Source organism: Pantherophis guttatus, chromosome 3 (assembly GCF_059756535.1).
Source record: "Pantherophis guttatus breed Tessera chromosome 3, ASM5975653v1, whole genome shotgun sequence".
Taxonomy (NCBI): domain Eukaryota; kingdom Metazoa; phylum Chordata; class Lepidosauria; order Squamata; family Colubridae; genus Pantherophis; species Pantherophis guttatus.
In genome coordinates, this window is record NC_142065.1 from 93253296 (window position 1) to 93269963 (window position 16668).

The following is a 16668-nucleotide window of genomic DNA, read 5'->3' on the forward strand; positions in this document are numbered from 1 at the left end:
CCAAAATCTGAATGCTGAGATCTGTATAAATCAGGGCTGTCAAACTCCTGGCCCGCGAGCTGGATGCCTCACATGCTGACCACACCCGGTTTAGCAAATGGGGAAAAAGTCCCGATACATCACGTGAAAACCGCCGTACCAATGTGAGTTTGACACCCCTGGTATAAATGATACCAAAAGAGGGGGGAACTATAATTTGCATTGTGCTGTCATAAAAAGCTCTTTGAATTATTTATTTTATATTTCAGCTGCATGGAAATAGTCAAGGAGCTAAATAGACATGAAACTGTGGTAGCCTAAAAGTATACTGGATGCAAAAGAAACAGTGGTGGGTTGCTCCTGGTTCTTGCGAACCGGTAGTAAAAGCGCCCAGATGTTATAATGGACGTGCTGCGCTTGTGCAGAAGTGCACACGCTCCCGTTGTGAACCGGTCGTAAAGGTAAGTAGAACCCACCCCAGAAAAGAAGGCTTAAATAGTATCTGTATCTGTCTCCCTCCTTAGCTCTTGTAGATTTTCCTTCCTTTGGGGCAGAAATGAAACACCAGGATCCTTTGCACTTCCCGAAAGTACAAATCTGGCTTTTCATAGACACACTGCACTGTCAGTTGGTAAGCTGCATCCATGATGTGGATGCAGTGAGTTACTCCTCATCCGTTCACTATTTTGGCTATGATGGAAAGCAGGGCTTCCGAAAAGGAGCACAGGTGCATTTACGCCTTACTACAGGAGTTGTACTTTTCTTGCTAATATAATAAAAATAAGGATCTTTCCTTTTAGCAAAAGATATAGGAGGCAGCACCAAAGGAAAGACAGCCTAGGATGCTATTATTGGAAAACGAAAGCAGCATGTTTACATCTCACCAGATAAGTGACATACCAAGAGGATAAGGGGGAGGGAGCAAGAAGCAGATCCAGAGGAAGGAAGGTATGAGCTGGAGAAATATATGCATATATCACAGCTTGTACAGTAGCTTTATCCAAGGCAATTCAGCCCAGCAACCAGTGGATTATAAAAGACATGATATGATAGCAGAGATTCCAGTAGAACCTCTATATCTGGATGGAAAAACCTCAATGCTTTTAGACAACCAATTCCAGGTTTCCAACAGTTAGGTAAATGAGTGGATAAATTATAAAAACATAAAGGCAGGTGAAGAATGTTCTAATGCAATAAAGCTTAGTTAAGAATTGGAATTCTGTGTGCTCATAGCTTACTAAAGGACCCTAGCTGCTTCTCTAATTGGCACCTATGAATTTTTAAAGAAAAATTAGGGAAAGAAGTCCCACTGAGTCTTCTGCATGTGGTTTTCCAAAATAAATCCTGTGAAAAAGTAGCTTCTTTTGAGATACACTTGCTGGCTGTTGATCAAAGCAAGTGGGAAATTTGAATTTGTGGTCAAAGAGAAGACAGAAAAGAAAGGAGAAAAATGATAAACTAGTGGGACTTTTAAAACATAAAAGGCCAGTTATATTTAGAGAGAAAATTCCATAATGCCACTTTAAATGATAGATGAAACAAGAAACCAGCATTCTATAATGAGACACTACTAGCAGTTTCTCCTGGGTAGATAGAAGTGATTGGGTCAATTCCATTGTGAGAGTGCAGTTCTGCAGATAACTAGGCATCAAGGTATGTAGGATTTTATAGGTTAATAACAGCAGCTTAAATTAGAGCCTAGTGGTAGGGTAGGGTCTGAAAATGCCACTCAGAGGACAGGCCATGGCACTCTGTATTAGCTACAGCCTCCAAATTATCTTCAAAGGTAGCCTAATAGAGAAGGCATTGTGGTAGTCTAATTAGGTAGTAATAAGGGCACGAGTCACTGTAGCAAATGTTCTCACCCAGATAGGGTCTCTACTGGTACCCCAGCCAAAACTGGGAAACAACTCCCAGTCCATTGCCTATATCTGCTGCTGTAGCAGGAGTTGAGAGTCCAAGTTATGGATTTGCTCCTTCAGGAGTAGTTGAGAGATACCACCGGCCAGACAGAAAATCCTGTTGGATAAAGAATAACTCCATCTTTCTAGGATTTAGATTAAATGTGTTTTCTCCCTTCCATATACTCACATTTCCCAAGCATTGAGGCAGGACTTCAATGGCATCACCATTTGGCCTGGGGCAGCAATGTATCCTAAGCATATTGATGGTACTGAACCTCAAATTTGGAGCCTTCATATCAATGTTAAATAGGAAAGAGTAGATACCAGGCTGATCTTTCATTCCTCTGCTACCCACTGGAGCTACCTACTGAAAAATTGAAACGAAACACAGTGATTCCAATTCTTAACTCCTGCAGGCAATCCAACTCAATTGTACCAAAAGGTGCTGAGGTGTAAAAGAATCAGGATGGGTAGGCACTTCCCCCATCCAGATCGTGGCAGAATTAAGTTATTAGTGCAACCAGTACCATTTTCATTTCATGTCTGGACTTGGAAAGCATTCAGATAATTTTTTGTGCCCCTAGAATATTTCTTATGAGAATGGAAAGTTAATTAAAATCAAACTACCTGATGTTCAGTTGAAGTATTGGGCTTTTACTGGAGCATCTTAAGTTTAAGTTTATTTATTTGTCAAGCATATATAAGATAACAGGTAAAAGTATAAACATAATTTGAATACATGAAAAGAGTAAGTAAAAAGGAATATTAGGACAGGGACAGTAGGCACGCTGGTGCATTTATGCATGCCCCTTACAGACCTCTTAGGAATGGGGTAAGGTCAACAGTAGACAGTTTAAGGTTCAAGTTTTGGGGGTTTGGGGAAGAAACTACAGAGTCAGGTAGTGCATTCCAGGCATTGACCATCTTTTACTGAAGTCATATTTTCTGCAATTGAGTTTGGAACAGAGGGATGGGGAATGACACTATTACTTTTCTCTTTGGGCCCAATTGAAGAGTAAATGTGGTTTAAGTTCTGAAGTTTTAATCTAGATATACTAGACTTGCTTTGAAAGCTAATAAGTATATTTGGTAATAAATGGTTATATGTTGAACCCAAATCACACAAGAAGCTGACAAATATAATCCAGATTTGAAAATAGCGAGGAAGGAATGGAATGTTGGAATGCTTTGGCTGTTGGAATGCTTTGGCTAAACAAAGAATTAATACTGTACTTGAAGTCAATTGATTTAATGGCTCTTTAAAGACTTTGAGTGTTTGCAAAGTATTCCAAATATATGCTTGGCAATTTAATACAACCGAAATATGTATCAACAGTATGGCTGATGGTTCAACAATTTCTGATGTACCTGCAATTCTGGCTTCTTTAAGAAATGCTGTGCTTGAATAGTAACAAACAACTCACTTTTATAAGATATTAAAAGGTGAAATGCAAACATCCCTTTTATATTTGACCAGTGGAAGGAAGAATTGGAGTACCCTCCAGATTTTTTTTTTAAAAAAATCATGAAATATACTTCCAAAGACTAAAAATGAAATCAATTCATCAGAAAATATTATTTCAAATATACTGGGTCCTTCAAAGAATATTTAAAAAGGAGGGTCATTTGTGTTTTTTTTTTTTTTTTATGGTGGCAGTTTAAGAAATTTGAAGATTTTTTTAAAAAACTCATAATTTAGATTTGCCCTATTGTACTGTAATATTTCTTTTGTTTTCATAGATAGATAGATAGATAATTTTAGGAAGAAATATTAAATTTAATGAGCTCAGTGTGAAACAGAGTTCTATTTTTAAAACATGGAATTTGTTATCATAGCTTAGGCTTGAGGTACAGTAGAAAGGATAGTTTTACACTTTCCTGGTTTTAAGGAATAGATCCAGGTTTGTTGTCTGTTTTTGAAAAAGTATTTGTGTTGTAAAAGTGAGTAGATAGATACATATGGTCTAGATTTACTGATAAGCTTAAATTGATTCTGTATATGTATTTATACCTATTATATATGGATCTTTCTGTTAATTAGGCTTTCGCATTTCTCTGACATATGCATCTCCAATATATTGTAATTAAATGGTTTGCCAGATCTGTTCTCTTCACATTACTGCAGCATGATGAAATTGAACACTTTGCAGATTATAAACTTAACTCTTTATCAACTCAGTATAAATGCCTCAAAGCCATGTAACAGCTGCAAATGATTTTTAAAAGAGCAAATAAGCTAACTGCCCCTAATTTTAGGGGGAGTCTCTAGGCAATTTACTTCTGTCCCTCCAAACTCATTCCAGATAAAGTAGGTCTGATGGTTTAAATCAGTGTTTTTTAACTTCAGCAACTTGAAGACATGTGGACTTCAATTCCCAGAATTCCTCTGCCAACATGAATGATTTTAAATGAATTCTGTTAATCAGCTGTTTGCACAGAAAGATGTGTCAGACTTAAGTTTGGGGTTTTCAGTTCCTTCTAACCACTAGATAGCACTGTATAATTTGCTTTTGTTTATGGAAAGAGTGTGATATTTCTGGATTGATCTACCAAGGCACTTTGTAGGTGATGGTGAGGACTTCTAATTTTTTGTGTTTCTCTTTGTTCCATAACAGGAACAAAGACTGTAATGTAATGCTCACATTTGGGGACAGACACGAATGCCAAACTTCACAATTTTCAATAGTTTAAGTTTTAGAATTTCTCCTGTTTCATTTCCTTTTTGTTATTGTTTTATATGACACCATGTCTGAAGAAAAATTCATGCAAACCTGAACACTTGCACACCTGTTTGTGTTAATTTGGTTGACTGAAATATATACAGTAAATCTCCTGTTTCTGACTGCATACCGTGTTTCCCCGAAAATAAGACCCTGTTTTATATTTTTTTGAACCCCGAAATAAGCGCTTGGCCTTATTTTCAGGGAAGTCTTATTATTTTGGGGCATGTGGAGCAAGACGAGGCTCCTCTTGCTGTCTTATTTTTTTTTCCAGCTCTTTCTCCCTAATCCTAACCAGAGGAAATGGCGGGAACCGGCTGTGCATGCGTTTAAATATTTGGGGAGGCTTATTTTCAGGGAGGGCTTATTTTTGGAGGGGGTGCTTATTGTAGCATATACGCTCAAAAGCCCGATTGGGCTTATTATATGGGGAGGTCTTATTTTCGGGAAAACATGGTAGAAATGTAGTAATAAATAAATAATGAAGGTATTATATGGTGTATATCTTGGACAGAATAATGCTGTCATGGGCAACAATCTATGGTGTGTTGGACCCCAAGAATTTAGGCTTAAAATATCTGGGCTAAATGATCACTAGATGTGCAGAAAGCTAATTTTTAGCTGTTAACTTATGATCAACATGAGTAGGTGGTTCATTTTATCCAACCTCAGAAGCTAAGCAAGGTCAGGCCTTGTTCTGTCCCCCTTCCCCACACAGGCAAACACACAATCAGGCATGCCTGCCAAGATTTTATTAAGCAATCAGACTAGAAACCCTTGCAGATAAGAGTTTTGGCAGTAAACTGCGAAATGCCTGCCAAGTCAGTTTTCACTCACAATCAGCAAGAGAGAGTTTCTCCTCAGTCCAATTCCATAGCAAAAAGTAATCCACGAAGCCAGAATTGGCCAAGGTCCAATCCAGATTTCAGGTAACGTGATGTGACTCAGGTTTTTAACTTTGACCGTCACAAAGCCTAAAGAGCAATCACACCCACTTTTATTCCTTGTGGGGTGTGGCTCAGTGACTCAGCTCAATCTCTGGCCCTCCCACACCTCTTTCGTTGCTGTGCACGCTTCTCCCTCCGATGCTGCCTGGGATCAAGCCAGGATTCATCATCCTTGTTCCCTATCTGTTGTTGTTCCGATATGCTTTCCTCCTGGCATATCCCAGGCTGTTCCTCTTGGCCTTCGGATGGAACCTGAGGCATTGCCAAAGAGGAGGGACCTGGAGAGGGAGGCCTTGTCAGTTCCTCCCCATCACCTTCTGAATCCTCTTCCTCTGTTAGGACAGGCTCGGGAGTCGGGGTCACAACAGACCTGGTTAGTCAAGCTCAACATTATGCAGACTTGTACTACTGGTTGTCAGGCCAAAATATGCAACTGTGTGGAACATTTAGTCCAGGCCTTAGGAATGAGGAAGAACAGAGTAAATTGTTAAGGCAGGGGATGGGTGGGGTTCAGAAAAAGATTCCTTGGTCCTGAGGAAGATGAATCTGTGGGAAATAAACTCTAAATAACACTGCCTAGATTTTGTGTGTTATAAAATGGCCATAAAGAATCTCTGACAGGCTTTCAAAGTTCTTTTATTCTCACCTCAGTTGCACAATTTTTCAAACATCCGTTATTTCCACACACACATATGCACACAACATTATTCTTTGATTTTTGCTTTCATTGTGAACCTAGTCACTACCAACCTGTGTCTTCTTGTTCATATTCATTGGGAAGCAATTGGGCTCGAAGAAATGTTATCATATAATGTCTATGTGTATTTATCCCTATAGGATTGCTGTAGTATTATTTCCCCTTATTATTTTCTTTCCTCCTTGCTATTATTGTTTCTGTTGCATGTACACTGAGAGTTTCTGTACCAGAGGCAAATTCCTTGTGTGTCCAATCACACTTGGCCAAATAAAGTATTCAATTCAATTCAATTCAATTCAATCCAATCCAATCCAATCACATTTATGTAGTGATTAATATATAAATGCTGCCATCTTGGTCCCATCTCCCTTTCTTTCTTATATAAAGGGTTTCATTTGTAGACTCTATTTAAGCAATGAGAATAGCCAAAGGGTTCTGCAGCTTCAGCCCAACCCTTAGAAATTGCACTCAGCAATGGGAACATAGATTTTAGGAGGCATAAATCAAATTTTGAAACACTTCTTTAGATCCATAACTACTAAAAACATATTTTTAAAGAAGGAACAAAACACTTCAAACTTTTGGAAATTTGTGTCCTAAAGTTAGAAAAAGATTACTTTTGTGTTTTTGTGGAATTATATAAATTTATAACACTGTCTATCTCCTAGTACACAAGAGCTACTGAATGAAAACTAGGATTTAGCAAAATGAATTATTGGTATAGATGCATGCAAGTTTCTCAATAATTCCCATTTTTTGAATGAGGTGTAAGTGATTCAAAAAGCACACTTTGTCAGAATTTACTCAAAATCAAAACAGATCCAATGAAAATCAACAGCAAAAAGCAAAAAAAAAAAGACTAAAAAATAGTCAGGCTCTTGCATATGCATTTAACTCAAAGTTAACAGTTTTTCGTAATAAGGATGTGATGGATTAAACAAAGGCTTTAACACGATGGCAGAAAGACAAATCTTAAGATCTATTTTGAACTTCTCCAAATGCTTTTTCAAGATCAAAGAGTTTTGGAAAGAGGGAAAAGTGCTTTAAAATGCTAATTCTTTCTTTCTTTCTTTCTTTTTTAAATACTTGGGAAGTGCCAAGAATTTCCATGATGTTCTTTAGAGGCTAACATATTATAATGCAATCAAAAGTAAGACTCACTTAGTTCAATTAATGTTATTGATAGGTAAGTGTATATAGGGGTGCAGTCTTAATCCTATAATTCTGATCACTGTGTCCATAATATGGGTTTATATACAGTCTAGAAAACAAATTCTCCCACATAAAATATATACTGATCTTTCAATAAAGATCTGTAGTTTAAGCAAAAAAGATCTGTAGTTTCAGTTATGTGTGAAATAAGGTATGCTAAAGCATGGAACAGTGCCTTTTCATTTTATGGAATCGTCTGCTGGGTTTTTCTCAGAGAAGCCTATCAGGAACATGCCTGCCATTCATTTGTCTACCATTTACTTAATGAAAAATAATGAAGCTTTTTAACTAATTGGCCACTGCCTTTCAAGTAGTAGCTCAAATCATTAGGATTCATTAATCTTTTGGAACTCTGGGGTAGAGGTGGGTAAGCATAAAGAAATGTTAGAAGCTTGGGAATTCTTGAACTAGGTAGATCATCAATTCTATATGAAGCTCTCAGAAGTCTGTTCTGCATAAAATGAACCTGCAGTAAAACTAGACAACATGCACCTTTTCAGCTGGCATGGATTGTATTCTGAGCTGTGCATATGACTTAGTTTGTGCCTTTAAAATATATATATATACGTAGGTCTTTGGTTATTCGGGTTTTCTCCCTCGTAAGAAAACCCAAATAACCAAAGACCTACATACAAACACCCGTGAAAACCTCAGAAAACATATATATATATATGTTATATATATATATATATATATATATATATATATATATATATATATATATATATATATATATATATTTGAATTCATAGCACATTTTACAGAGTATTTAATTTTACAGATTACTTTACAGATTACCTTATTTCCTCCCACAATAAACCTTTGAGATTAAATCATGGTTTGCCCAAAGTCCATCCAGTGAATTTTATTAATCTGCACCAAACTCCCAGTTTCCAATCAGACATCAAGATCAATGGATGGGTTTTGTTATATCTCACTCTAATCTACCTCTCAGAATTGTTGAATACAGATACTATTCCCATCAGTTCCATGTCAATGACCTGAATTAATACTTTGTGAGGAGAGGAAGATCAAAGAAAATAGCCAGAGCGGTAAGTCCTCTAAGGACAATAAATTCAAAGAAAAATACAAGGAAGCTTTAAGAGTTTGCTTCCTTTTATTATGCAAAATCTGGTAATGAATACTCCTCAGTGATTCCCAATCTGCCTTGTCTCTATTAAAGTCTAATAATGAAATCATAGCTAAAATGGGATCGACTGTTTTATTTCTCTTTTAAGGAAGATTTGCTGTTATATATTCAGTCATCTTGTTCAGCAAAAATAATAATTACATCATGGATCTTGATTTGTCTTAAAATGGACATACATTGCACAAAAGCACTAAAACCTATATAGGAAATGCAAAATAAGGATGAGGTGTCTTCAGAACAGCCCAACAATTATGCATATGAATTGTTCGTTTGCTTGTTATATTTATACCCAGGAGCTCAAGGCAGTTAACAATGAATTCTCCTCCCAAACCACTCCCTTGCAACAAAAATATGGTTAAATAGGTTGGACAGAGAAGTGACTGGCCCAAAGCCACCCAGTGAGTTTCTTTGTCCAAGGGTAAACTTGAACTTAGATCTTCTCATCTTAGTCCAACATACTCACATACTCACAATTTATTTGTTAGTCAGAAAAAGTCAAGAAGAAATAATTGTCCACACAACAGTTATCTATATAAAGACATAGCTGCCAGGCTTTCCTTTGGTTTAGCTATTTTACTACTTCTATGCATAAATAGTGAATGAATGCTAATGCAAGCTGAATAGATGTGGTTAGTGCTTGATCAGTGCATCATGCACACATACAATCATTCTACTGAATACAGGCAGTAATATTAACAATACAGGGCAAACTGAAGTTGCAGTACCATGGAGAGCTCTGTGTAATCTGAGATCTTTTAGTCCCTGCTCTAGTCAACCTTTTCTTAATTACTCTCCATTTTTTTGTTTCAGAAATATAAACCTTAATACATTTCCAGAATTAAAGGAAATCTTTTGGCTATCTGTGATTTTTCTCAATACATGCTTCTTATGTATGCTGAAGCAAGAGCAGATTTGTCTTAGATGAAAAAATATGTGAGGTTCCTGACCATTAATCTTGAACTCATTATAAAGAATACAGTCCAATTCTTCAGCTAGTATTATAATAGCCCCAGGTCTGGTCAGCTCTTTTTCCACTGAGCTAGACAAGAATGACAACATGGAGCCTTCATGGTATTTCACCTTGCAGGAATATTTGATTAGACAAAGATCTGAATGTTAAATCTGTTCTGCTAGAAGGAGGCTGCTTATAGTACTCCCCAGATGTGCTGTGATTACAAGTCACAAAACTCCCAGATTCTGGATCTCAATCCCAACACAACTGCAAGTGGCAGGGTGAAGAAGGCTGGGTAAGAAATTCTTATCAGTGTTTTGATGGGCAATGGTAATTCTGTAACTTCGCTCCTTGAAGCTTGTCTGCTGGTGAGTTTGTCACCTCTAGGAAATATCACTACATTCTCTAGCCAAGAAATTATTGCACATATGGTTCAAGTGCCATTACATTACATTTGTTCATGTTGGTTCCACATGGTTGGAAAGGAAAAATAAGACTCTGACGATCCCCTCTGGGGACTGAAGATGCCAAGACCAATAAAACTGGGGAAAACACAATGCAGGCAGAGCCTTCCTTATGGAAGATACACCTCAAGTGCTATTTTGGACTGGGAATAATATACAAATTCTGAAACATCTATTTATTATAGTTAGGAGATTTCCCCCCTTAAATGTAGCCATAGTAGCATTTTTCTGTGAGAAGTCTCTGTCCAAAGCTTTTGTCTTACTTCATATTTTGAGGTTGAATTATAAAATAATCTAGCAACAATTGGTATTTTTGTAGCTAACACTCACAAAATGGCATAATATTACTAATTTTGATATGTGCATAGAACCTGCTACAAATTCAGTCTATAAACTGATTCAGCACATTTGAACTATATCTTAATTATGGCAAAATTGTGATTAAGTTGCAATTGAAAAAGCTCCCAATTCAAATGTCCTGAACTTATTTTAGACTCTTCATAGGCATTAGAAGGTAACAAAAGTTACCTTCAACAAAAGTTGAAACAAATCAGCATACTTCAAAATTGAAGAGAGCCATAATAGACAATAGTATAAAATACACTATCAGTTATCCAAATTGCACATTGAAGAAGAATCTGCAACTGAAGTATAAGAAATCTGGGAAAATCAAAGTTTAAGCCTGATGTTTTGAGTCAGGTAACAACTCAATGACAACTTCTTGATCATTAGACTTGTGCAAATTCAACATAAATTGGAAATCTGAGACTAAAAGAGGTAATGATTCAATGTAAGACTGCAATCTGAGATTCAAGGGGAATCTGATTTGATTATATTGTTATTGTTGGTTGCACAGTCGGCCAGATGTTCAGACTGGATTTGGCATTTTTATCTATCCATCTGAGCCCTTCCCAAAGAGTTGGGATATTCTTGTTTGACACTGTCTTTTTTGACATTGTTGGATGTACAATTGCAGGATGTAAGCTGTTCCAAGTAAAGCTGCTTTTTGCAATTGACTAATGGTGATTTTGTCAATACAATTGACTAATGGTTTTATTCAAGTAGTGCTTCAGATGTTTTGGGATTGCAACCAAGGTACCTATTACTAGTGGTATTGTTTTTGCTTTCTTTCGCCACAGTCATTCTACTTCTATCTGCAGCAGAATAAAAATATCTTTGTATTTTGTGAATTTCTTTAGTTATTTCTTGTCTATTGTGCTCTCTCCAAGTACTGCCACCGCCACTGTGCAGACTTTTCTGTCTTTCTTATCAATTGTTAAATCTGGGATGTTTCGCGGCAAATACTTGTTTGTTTGAATTCTAATTTATTCAATTTCTGTTGCCGCCCATCTCAAGCAAGTGATTTTATATGCCACATGATTCCCGGTGACTCTAATGGGCTTAAAGATCTGAGACCACAAGATGCCTTTAATTGCTTTATATTTTTGACAAAATTGGATGAAAATACTGTTAAAGAAATTAGGCCTGCCATGTTTCAGATAGATACATCCAAAGGCTTATTGGAATAAGTTTTGAAATAATATTCTAGACCAATTTTAGAATAGTAGGAATGTATTCTACTCTATAACACATCAGATTCTCCTGCAAAATTTCTAGAAGGGGAGTTTTTCTGAATATGATGTCAGAATTAATAATAATAATAAAAAACTCTTTCCATTTGCTTTTCTGGATGCCAGGCTAAACATGTCCCTAAAGAATGACCACCAACTTCTTCTGTAATTTATTGTTCCATGTCACTTATCTTTTCTGGGAGGCTAATAAAGTTTATCATGGTTGGTAAATATGATCCATTATGATATTCACTGGCTTCAAACAGAGGTACAGGGCAAATTGGCAAAAGTAGATGGTTTCAGGACATGCCTTTGGAAAAAGACAAATGACTTGCCCTTATGAGAGGTACAACTTTGTAGTTTCTGGTTGTTTGGATTTGTAGGATCCCCAAAGAGCTGACATAGCTAGTTGACAAGTTAGTCTCTTAGAAAGGGGCAAGATTTGGTAGTGTCAGAGTTGTGGATTGGTGGCAATGTTCTAGGTCCCTGATGGCGAACCTATGGCACGGGTGCCACAGGTGGCACGCGGAGCCATATCGGTGGGCACGCGAACTCAGCTCCGGCACGCATGCGTGTGCCAGCCAGCTGATTTTCGGGCCTTCTGGGCCCACCAGAAGTCAGGAAACACACTGTTTCTGGCCTCCAGAGGGCCTCTGGGGGGAGGAAAGGCCGTTTTTGCCTTCCACAGACTCCTAGAAAGGCTCTGGAGCCTGGGGAGAGCAAAAAACGGGCCTACCGGGCCCACCGGGCCATCATGTATCAAAAATGGGGGGAGCACGGGGGGCAGGGCACATAGAATTATGGATGTGGGCACACGTGCGTGTGACCCCACCACGCTCCCCCCGCTTTTGGCACGCGATGGCAAAAAGGTTAGCCATCACTGTTCTAGGTTAATTAGCTAGCAAAGACACCGAAGTAGTTGGCACAGTGAACTATAATGCCACAGAAACTGACAAGAATCAGTACAAAGAAAGTACCAGCACTGAGAAAATTTATTTTAAAACTTAATACCCCACCCTTATATTTAGAACAAGAAAGGTCCAGGTGCTGCTTGTAAGTATTAACCTGGCACCGATTCATTTACTCACTGTCAAGATTCTTAAACCTGTCCAGACTGTACACAATTGCAAAGTAAGAGCAACTATGCTTAAAATACTGAGAGCCGAATTGTGGCCTTAGTTTTCTTGGTGGGGTAGTTTACAGTGCAACATTCCATACAAATAAAGAGTTAAAGCTTGTAGCTGGCCACAAGCAGTAGAAAAGCCACTAAATCTGCAAAGCTCTTTGAAAAGCTACAAAGCATTTCAAAAGCACCTGATTCAATTCACTGCTTCAAAGCAAATCATTGCTTTGATCTGTGAATCTGCTTCAGTTGGGTGATTTGACTGAAGCTTTATCAAACTGAAGCACTTTTGAATCTTTGCATAAGCTCACTGGTCATAACTATTGGTAAATTCATTCTAAATAAATCCTAAAATTCATCTGTCAAAGAAAGCAACTGATTTCAAAATTATCACGATAACTTCACCAATCTGTTGAAAAATGATTAAAATAACAACAACAAAAAATACAATATGAGTGTATGCATCACTGATCCTGCAAAAATTGTTAGGAAAAAAAGCTTATTAATGTGTGGTCATTACCAGAAGAAAAAAGCTGGTTATTGATAGATGCATTCACTTAGTCTTCAGATCAGTGGTGGGTTGTTCTCAGTTCAGTCCAATTCTTGCGAACCAGTAGTAATGGCGGCGGGAGGCTCCACCTACCCACCCAGATGTCATCATGGATAATCTGCGCATGTGCAGAAGTGCGCACGCTTCTGTTGTGAACTGGTAGTAAAGGTAAGTGGAACTCACCCCTGCTTCAGATCATTCTGGTCTGATACTGAAGGCAGGCTATATGCCTTTCTGGGAAATAGAAAGAATTACTACTACCATCAGTATAGTGTTTGGTTGGTCCATCACTAGTGTCCTTCAGAAGTTCTCAAGGCAGTAGCTTTCAGACTCTGTTCTGCCAATAGGTCTGATGTTAGTATCAACATCTTCAGCCAATTATCATAGCCTATTTGTCTACAGATCCCTGGTGTTGACATCTGCCTCTTCGCCTGTAGACTGAGGGGACGAATAGCTTACTGATTAGCTTACTTTTGTGCAATGACTCCATTGGGTAGATTGAAAAAAAACTTTTAAAATATAGCATGGCTGAAGATCCACTAATATCAGAAAAAGAGACCTCCCGCATCTGCTTGCCAAGAGAGAAAACAAGTCTTCCTGCCTGAGAGAACATTGCCAAGGGATTCCTCAAGATCCAATCCTCCCTGGGAAGATAGAATGCCTGAAAATGTCTCAGGAGCTTCTCATTCAAAAGGTTGGCAAAAGCAGGCAAGCTTTTGCAGCAAGTTCTGAACAAAGGCAGAATGGGTTTAGCCCTCACTCAAAATGTTAATTTGTTAATTTGTCTCTTTAGCTCAGCATTTTGTAGCCCAAATATGCCCACCCACTTTCTGGAGAGCTTAAATGACCTCTTTGCTAAAGGGTTTCACTTTATGAGCAAGAGTTGGCTGTATTTTAACTATTTTAGTTCCTCAATGTGCTCTGGCACCCTGCCTGATTTGTAACTCTGGGTTTCAGGTATTGCTGAGGAAAAGGAAGGTATTCAGACAGAATGGTTTAGCTTTCCATGAAAGCTGTGACTCATTGATCTTCAGTGTGTATTCCGCCATTTCTAATCTAATGACTGATATTTAGGGCAGCTTTTTGCAAGCAAAGAAGCTTTTTGTATTTTTGTACAGGTAATCCTTGATTTACAACAGTTCATTTAGTGACCATTCAAAGTTACAATGGCACTGAAAAAAAGTGACGTATGACTGTTTTTCACACTTACGACTGTTGCAGCATCCCCATGGTCACAAGAGGCCAGGTGAGGCTAAGCGCTCCTTGACCTGAGTGACATCAAGTTGGTCACACCCATTTAGTCACATGACCACCCAGCCATGCCTACCCAGCCGGTCATTAGGGCAGAGAACCGATTGTTAAATTATTTGAAGCCCACCACTGTAGTAATAAATTATGACATGCTATGGATAATTCATAGCAAAAAATAGGAAGCTGACTTAGCTCAAACATCCTATGGCTTGAAGTATTTTAGTAACATCTATACAGGCAGAAACCAAATGGGATTTCTCCATGTTTGTCAGAGAAATCTTCACAACTTGGAAATCAAGTTGGTAACTTTGCACTTTCAAAGCATATGCTCTGTCCCAGATGTCTAAGCCTTTTCCTACATTCAAAATGAAGGAAAGCAGGACATGCCTGAAGATAAGGAAGTGTTTAGTAACAGGAGGAATTATGAGTACAGCACCTTATTTATAAGGTTGATGTAAAACATGCTCTGTTGTCCATTGTTCCATTGTATAGATGATTGTATGCGCGCGCACACATTATTCAACCCCATAAGAATCCTGAAGAAATATATAGCATTCCTCAAATGATTTCAATAAAATAAGAACTGAACAAACAATGTGATTATTATAAACGCGATGAACCTTTTTAAAGAATGAACCATTGGCATGCTTCTCTTTTCATATGCGATTGTTCTTTAAAATGTAAGCAATTTAATAGAATGGCAGATTCCTGAAGATTCTTGTCTTAAAAATTTACAAATATTATGATAAAAGTGACTTTCAATGAAAATATTTGTGGGCCTACAAATTGAATTAATTAACTGATAGGTTTTGGAAAGAGATGTGCTGTTCACTATAATTGGTTGTCACCCAACAAAATCCTCTTTTGACCCATTTAACATCTCTTTCCTTGGTTGGTCTTTGGTGAAAGATTGAATTCTTTTCTAAGGTGAAATTTTGAGTGTATTTCAGCGTGATATTTAAGCTATACCTGGATATTTTTCCTAATTGCATTTTCATTTCAATTCCAAAACACTTTTTGTAGAAAGAACTCCTGAGTTATATATATGGCATACAGACTTAATTCAGTTTATATCCTTTAAAAAACCTTCAGTTTGAAGTTTTGAGTGCATAGAAACCCATCAGTTAATTAATTCAATTTCCAATCCTAAGCAAATGAATCACATCTCAAATAAATAAACATATTAAATTACATTGTGATTTAAGACAGCAGAAAACGTTTGGGGGAATTTTTCTATTTCCAAGTGTTCGGAAAATATTCCACTGTAGGAAGTAGCTAATATACCATTGATATCCGTTACCAATATTGTACTCGCAGAGAATTGAGTATACATCACTATGTGTGGTAGCCACTCCTAAGGGAAATTTTCTTATCAATCGTATGCATAGAAATATTTAGAAATATTTGTTTCTTGCACATCACTTTGTATTATAGTCTCTTCTACGGAAGTATGTTTGAAGTAATGAAACAACTTTCAGTCATTATAGTAGTTGTCCACCAGGGGGAACCTTTTGATTATAACACAAGTGTAGTGCACTGAATTGACAGAGCTAGAGGCTCACCTGTGAATCCAGGACAGTTGCACACATAACCTGATGCTTTATGGTAGATGAACACTGAGGGCAGTTCTGGAATTTTTTCCATACCAATTTGGCCATGACAATTCCACGCACTCACTCCTGCAGAGACATGGATTATTGCTACATTCATTGGTGTCTATTTCACAGTGAGAACCTATATACCCTGTAGCATTGAAAACAACAGAAAGAATTGTAAATTATTGCCCTTATTTCTGATTGCGGGTTCTAGTGGTAACTTTGGAAGCAACAATGTGAATGTATTAGAGCATATGTGAAGGGAGGGTCAAGGAAGAGTTAAGAAAAGAAGAAAAGAAATTAGTTCTATATGCATTTGTGATACAATGTGAGTATGCCATAATTGCAGTGATGAAATCCAAATTTTTTTACCACCGGTTCTGTAGGCGTGGCTTGGTGGGCGTGGTGTGGCTTGGTGGGCGTAGCAGGGGAAGGATACTGCAAAATCTCCATTCCCACCCCACTCCAGGGGAAGGATACTGCAAATCCCCATTCCTTCCCCACTCCTGGGGGAAGGATATTGCAAAATCTCCATTCCCACCCCACTCTGGGG

The 16668-nt window shown here is 37.7% G+C and overlaps 1 protein-coding gene across 1 annotated transcript in view; it reads right to left on the reverse strand.

The window, feature by feature from the left end:
- Window positions 1-16668, reverse strand: part of CRB1 (crumbs cell polarity complex component 1) — a 144779-nt gene that overhangs the window by 61748 nt on the left and 66363 nt on the right. Inside the window, 2 exon segments of the mRNA XM_087890052.1 lie at window positions 16083-16158; window positions 16160-16268. Coding sequence (XP_087746178.1) covers window positions 16083-16158; window positions 16160-16268 — 185 coding nt within the window.